Source organism: Scylla paramamosain, chromosome 16, assembly GCF_035594125.1.
Source record: "Scylla paramamosain isolate STU-SP2022 chromosome 16, ASM3559412v1, whole genome shotgun sequence".
NCBI classification, from domain to species: Eukaryota; Metazoa; Arthropoda; class Malacostraca; order Decapoda; family Portunidae; genus Scylla; species Scylla paramamosain.
Window position 1 is genome coordinate 18,008,700 of NC_087166.1, and position 7,153 is coordinate 18,015,852.

Here is a 7,153-nt window from a genome sequence, read left to right on the forward strand (position 1 = left end):
GGCGATATTTCATAGAATATTATAGTATATATATATATATATATATATATATATATATATATATATATATATATATATATATATATATATATATATATATATATATATATATATATATATATATATATATATATATATATATATATATATATATATATATATATATATATATATATATATATATATATATATATATATATATATATATATATATATATATATATATATATATATATATATATATATATATATATATATTTATTTATTTATTTTTTTTTTTTTCGCTTCTTGTAGCTGTGCCTCCGATAACTTAGCTATCAATATTTTTTTTTTTTTTCAGCCGTTGGAATGACTTTATCGTTGTGGTACTTCTTTGCTTATAAAAGGTGAAACAGGCTGTCATCCTCAGTTGCGTTAATTCACTATAGGAGGCCAGAAGGACCCTGTGGAGGTGATTGTGACCTCGCACCAATCCACATAAGAAGTAGATTGGGGAGGCTGAGGCGAGATACAGGCAGCCAAAGGCAAAGGGGGGGAACATGGTGTTATGACCGTTTTTTTAGAGGGTGCAAGAGACCAGAAGGACTTTGCAACCCCTAAGTGAGTAGTGCACAAAGTTATCTGAGTGGTAACTTTTGGGGACTCGGCGAGATACAGGCAGCCGTGTAAGGGACGGGATTTGTGGTCGTAAAAAAAAAAAAAAAAAAAAAAAAAATATATATACGAGTATATATATATATATATATATATATATATATATATATATATATATATATATATATATATATATATATATATATATATATATATATATATATATATATATATATTATTACGATCAAGTTCAGCCCCTCTCATGACTGCCACTAATTTGAGTCAGCCTCCCTAAGCCACCTCCTACATGAGTGCAGGGCATAAATACGACGAATCCAGATCCTTGCTGGTCGTCTACAACTATCAAATCTCTGACGTCGCCATTCAGTTTCACTCACCGACCGAGAAAGAAATATAATGAACGTTAACTTAACCCTCCTTGCTGGAAAGAATCAATAGTCCACGTTTTAGGGGACAGTATAATCAATGTACGCACACAGGTCGAGGTATAATACTTCGCTGGACAAACACCCACAGTAACGGACTGCCCATGTCCAATAAAATATAATAAAGTCTTCCCAGACTATGATGCATCGACTTTCTTCCAGAAGACAGACCCCACCTTCTATAAAAGTGGTGTAAATCTGGGAAGAATGTGGACAACTGTAGCCTAGCGTAAGTTATGAGATAATACACTGATTCCAGGCAAGCACAACCGCAAAATTGGACACTAGTAACATCAGAAAAGCACACATCACGCAGACATCCACTATAGTATTACAAGAGACTGCATCCAACCAAGAAAAGGGGGAGAGGACGGAGCCAGCTCCCAGTTAGATACAACGAGACAAAAATGCAATACTGTTCACGGAATCGTCTCCTATTAGATGAGTAGCCTTCACAGGAGTTGCCATAAGCTGAACCATGAAGGCTCTCTCTCAAATATCAGGTTTCCTTCAGGTTCTGGCCTTCCTCAGGGCCTTACATGGAACATAATGATAATGATAAAAAAAAAGGCGTTATACCGCAAAAACCCACATTAAGCATAATATTGTTATGTGAGGCATAAGTATCAAAGAAAAGAAGTGAAAGGAAAGATATGACAAGAGGAAGTAAGAAGGAGACAGAAAATGGAAGATAGAAGAAAGGTTAACGGGGACGAGTGATGGAGACGTCATATGTACGATAGCTGCCTACCACTAGTATGCGTTTACAGCAAAACCGTCCGCGTATAACCATCCCTTATCCTCGATTAATTTTCCATATTTCCCGTTGTCCTTTCGTAATAAGTTCCACCCAATAGTTAGAGAAAAAGTCCCCCCTTGCCTATAAAGTATCGGGGTATCCAGCCCCCATAGTTTACTAATAATTATTTTCTGAAGACAACTGATTTATTTGCGTTACCCATCAGCACGAGATGAGAGCGCAAGCAGGTGGTGTGCTACCTCCCCCCCCCCGTTCCTCAACCCCGCAACCCCGCTCCCTTTACGTTGTCATTATGACCCCCCACCCACATCTTGAGTCGCTGCCAGTTGTGGGTCAGCTGATGAGAGAGGTAGAAATGCTTTGCGAGGCAGGGCGAGGCTTGGAGAATTTGTGCGTTATAAGCTTAGAGGGAGATTAGAGTCATATAATCTTATTTACTAGTGAAGCAATAAGCCCCTGCTGATGATAGGTAAGAAATAGTTCTTATCGAAAGACTGCCTATAATAGTTGTGCCTCGTCAGTTTACCACGGCTCCTCGACTGCACAGCCGAGTACAGTAAAATCCCTCTTATCCGGCATCAACGGGACCGCCGACATGCCGGATACTTGAATATTGACGGATACTTGAATAGAAGTGAAATTATGTCCACAATCACCACCCTACACTCACGCATCTTACCATAACAAAGATCAGCTGATCTTAATCAGCAGCTGATCGGATCAGCTGCTTAAGTGTAAGCACAACACGCTTCCTCTTTTCTACAACTTTAGGCATGATGAAGGCGTCAGGCGATAAAGAGTGCACATGCGGGACTGAGTCACTGAGTAAACACAGTGCAGTGGGCCGCGGGTGGCGCGAAGCAGTGCGCTCTGGTGGCGAGGGGACAAAATATGTCTCGCGCGGGAATTTTAATCGATTTTATGAGTACACATTGATTTTTTTATTGATTTTAAGGCTCGGGGAAAAATGTGCCGGATACTTGAAGCTGCCGGATACTCGAATGCCGGATGAGAGGGATTTTACTGTATTTGGCGTGTCTGTGAGCGGTCACTGCTGGTGTGGGGAGCTTGTTTGTGTATTTGTTGTGTTGTTATATACTACTGTGATCCAGGTTTCTTTTAAAGGGCCTGGACAAAGAGGGTTATAAGTAAGTTACTGTGTAGTAAAGTATTCTTCTTCCCCGGGCCGTGTCATTTCTGTGAGGGGGTTAGGGCCTGTCTCATAGGAAGTTAAAAATAATATTGCATAGCAGAGGGAGATAGTGTTCTACGGAGGTGGATGGATATTGTCTTGTTTGAATAGAACATTATATTCCTTATATGTATTTCTCGCTCGTTGTAACTGTCTGTTTCTAGACCGTAGCTGGCGATTCTTTCTGAGCGAGTTCAGCGATATGGCAGTAATAATATTCCCATGCCTGTAGGTGGGTGAAACAGGTTGACAGCCCAATTTGTGTAGTTCACCAAAGGAATTCAGAAGGACCGTGTCGAGGTGAATCTTAGCTCTGCACTACATTGTGTAGAAGTGGCAAGGTAAGGAGGCTGATCCCAGATAGTGGCAGCTGAAAAGGGGCCCGGAACCTGGTGTTATGACGTTGTGTAAAAGGTGCAAGAGACAAGAAGGACCTTGTGACCCCATAACTGGGCCCTGCACTAAGGTACATAGGTGGTAACTTAGGAAGGTCAGCCGAAATAAAGGCAACCGTGAGAGGGGCAAAAGTCTGTGGTTGTAACAATATATATATAACTCTTAAGTGCGCCTTTGTCTAGACTCTCTTGTACAGACTTTCCACGAGTCGCACAGAAAGGCAGACGCGCCTGCCAACTCGATCACATGACGATGGAGAAGAGAGGGATAGAAATAACGGCGGGGGGGGAGGGGAGGTGACGAACCGCCAACCCACCTTGCATTGAACAATACCATGTTTGCTCTGCCCTAATCAGAAATTTTAGAGAGATCAGAAGTCAGGCGTTCTGTTCCTTTCCTGCGTCAATGGTTTACTTCTTGAAGGGTTGGACATCTGTGAAAAGACGTGGATAAGTGCAGGGTAGTATCATCAGCGTAAGAGTGGATAGGACAAGAAGTTTGGTTTAGAAGATAATCGATGTATATATATATATATATATATATATATATATATATATATATATATATATATATATATATATATATATATATATATATATATATATATATATATATATATATATATATATATATATATATATATATATATATACAGAGAGAGAGAGAGAGAGAGAGAGAGAGAGAGAGAGAGAGAGAGAGAGAGAGAGAGAGAGAGAGAGAGAGAGAGAGAGAGAGAGAGTATATACCTGCAGTACACTGTTTCGTATACACATGTCCAGAATTTCTAGGCATTGTCTTGTGATCTTGATTAAAAATAATGTGACGCCCATACCAATCTACACCAGTTTTGTTTTTCGCCCTCTCAAAAAAAAAAAAAAAAAAGAAGCTTACTCTGTACAGGGCCTTATCCGTCCATAAATGAAGAACGCTTCCACTTCATGTTAGGAAGGTGGGGTGGGGAGGGAAACCGGGAGAAGCTTTCACAAATACTGCTTTCTTGGAGATGGTGAAATCAAAAGCATCTCATCTCACCAACTACCTACCTCTATCTGACTGTCTTCAGCCTCTCTTTTTGCCAGAATGATGCATGTCTTGTTACCTTCTATCGCTCCTTTGACGCTAACTCCTATTTTGATCATGTTAACCGTATGAAAACACTTCAAGACAATTTTCGAAATTTGGAAGATCTTTTCTGTTTTTACGTTGTAACGGTCTTTTTTTCACTTTTTGTTGTTCCAGGTAAGTGCTTTTCTTACATAAAAAAAAAATGAATAAGTAAAAATAAAAATCCTTGAATCTGGTTATTTGTATGAACGAATCACGAATATATCAGAATATATTGATATTATTTATGTTCTAGAGGAAACAAAATGTACGATGTTAATGTTTATACATCCATCTATATGTGATCCCTATTGCTACATCTCAACTCCAACATACCTAAGACACACACACACACACACATTCAAGTTTTAATTTCTTTTTCTTTTTCTTTCCCTATCATTAGGAAATCTTCTGGTCAACGTTGGCCCTACCCACGATGGGCGCATACCACCAATTATGGAGGAGCGCCTCAGGCAGATGGGGTTTTGGTTGGACGTAAATGGGGACTCAGTATACGACTCTGTTCCTTGGAAACATCAAAATGACAGTATGACAGCCGGAGTCTGGTGAGACTTTTATTTTATTTTATTTTATTTCATTTGTTTTTATTACGATGAAACGATTTACGCAAAATATTCTATTATACTGTACCTAAGAACATTTCTCCTCTTAAACAGCACAATAATAGCAGATCTTTTCTAAACAGCTTTACTTGCTATGTACTATCTTATAAATATTCCTTTATCAGGTATACAAGCAAAGGCGATGTTGTATACAGCATGGTGTTGACATGGCCAGAAAAAAACGAGCTTACGTTGGGATCAGTGGTGACTACGAACACTACCGTTATTTATATGCTGGGTCATGCTTCTAGGCCTGCTCCACTACCGGTACGCTCTTTGCTCGTCGTAACTATTCAATATGCTGTTCTTGATTTTCTTTATTCTTTCCTTAGCCACAGGAAGATTTTGCAAAACTGGTCCCACTGTAAAGCAGGGCCATTTACGAAACCCTTCTAATTGTGTGTGTACATATATATATATACTCGTATATATATATATATATATATATATATATATATATATATATATATATATATATATATATATATATATATATATATATATATATATATATATATATATATATATATATAATAGTATCTAGAAGGAAATTATTGTATTAACTGAAATCACAAGAACTGGACATTATTTTATTTATTTATTTATCTTATTTCATTATTATTATTATTATTATTTTTTTTTTTTTAATGTATGGAATCCTGACCAAGTGTAACGGAGTTAAAAAAAAAAAGCTGGGAGAAGCCACTGAAGATGCCATTCCTCAAAGGATAGTAAAAAACAATTATTAAAAATAATGAGAAAAAAAAAGAATAATATTCACTAAAAATTACTTGAAAAAGATTTTAAGAAATATTTTAAGAATTCCATAATTAAACATGAACTAAAATTTATTTTTCTGGTTGCAGTTTCATCCTCTGGGTTCCTCTGGAGTGGTGGTGACTTTTCCGCCTATGTCTGAGGTGACCGGTCAGTGGGTGTGGGTGTTGGCCATGACAGGAGTGACCCCCATTTAACCGATTACAGCCGATAATTGACATCGAGTGCTTGCACGTACCTCGTGTCTTTTATATGACTGCATAATAATAATAATTATGATAATGATAATAATAGTAATAATAATAATAATATTATTATTATTATTATTATTATTATTATTATTATTATTATTATTATTATCATTATTATTATATTTTTTTTATTTATTTACTTATTTATTTTTTTTTTTTTATCAATATCATTATGGTAATCTATAGTAGCAACACAGTTATCTATATAATCGCTGCAAACGATTTCAGTGTTTGCTGGCTTTTAGTGAAAATAAAAAAAAAAAAAAACTAAAATTTTAATTGCTTACACACTGATATAAACAACTAATATTGTATAAACAAAAGTAAATAAATGTGTAAATAAAGTGGTATTGCAGTATAAAAAAAAGTGTATCATTAATCTGTTGGTGTGTAAGAGTGTGTGCGTGTATATATATATATATATATATATATATATATATATATATATATATATATATATATATATATATATATATATATATATATATATATATATATATATATATATATATATATATATATATATATATATTTTGTTGCGACCACAAATCCCTGCCCCTTTACAAAGCTGCCGCACCTGGACTAGCTTCCTTGAGCCACATCCTGTGTGTTCAGAGTCCCTTGTGACTCCTGCACCCTATTCACAACAGTTGTATCTCTAAGTCACACTAATTTGAAGTCGCCAGTCTGTTTTATCTACTCACAGACATTGGAAATACTCAAACAACACTTAACACGTAACACTTTAAGTCTGTTCTCCAACTAGCCAAAAACTCCTTCATTAACAGAAAATATCAAAACCTTTCAAAATCTAACTCACCTCGTGACTTTTGGCCCAAAAAACTTTGCTTCTTCTTCTTTCCCTCCTCTATTTCAACCAGATGGCACCACTGCTATCACATCTATTTCTAAAGCTGAACTGTTCGCTCAAACCTTTGCTAAAAACTCTACCTTGGACGATTCTGGGCTTGTTCCTCCCTCTCCTCCACCCTCTGACTACTTCATGCCAC

The 7,153-nt window shown here is 36.4% G+C and overlaps 1 protein-coding gene across 2 annotated transcripts in view; it reads left to right on the top strand.

Moving 5' to 3' along the window:
- Positions 1 to 6,510, top strand: part of LOC135108118 (alpha-L-fucosidase-like) — a 114,744-nt gene extending 108,234 nt beyond the window's left edge. For both annotated transcript variants that reach the window (XM_064018815.1, XM_064018814.1), the window contains exons 7-9: positions 4,896 to 5,058; positions 5,241 to 5,382; positions 5,982 to 6,510. In XM_064018815.1, the coding sequence (XP_063874885.1) occupies positions 4,896 to 5,058; positions 5,241 to 5,382; positions 5,982 to 6,089 (413 nt within the window). In that variant the 3' untranslated portion in view covers positions 6,090 to 6,510. The remainder of the gene's footprint in view (positions 1 to 4,895; positions 5,059 to 5,240; positions 5,383 to 5,981) is intronic.
- The last annotated feature ends 643 nt before the right edge of the window (positions 6,511 to 7,153 follow it).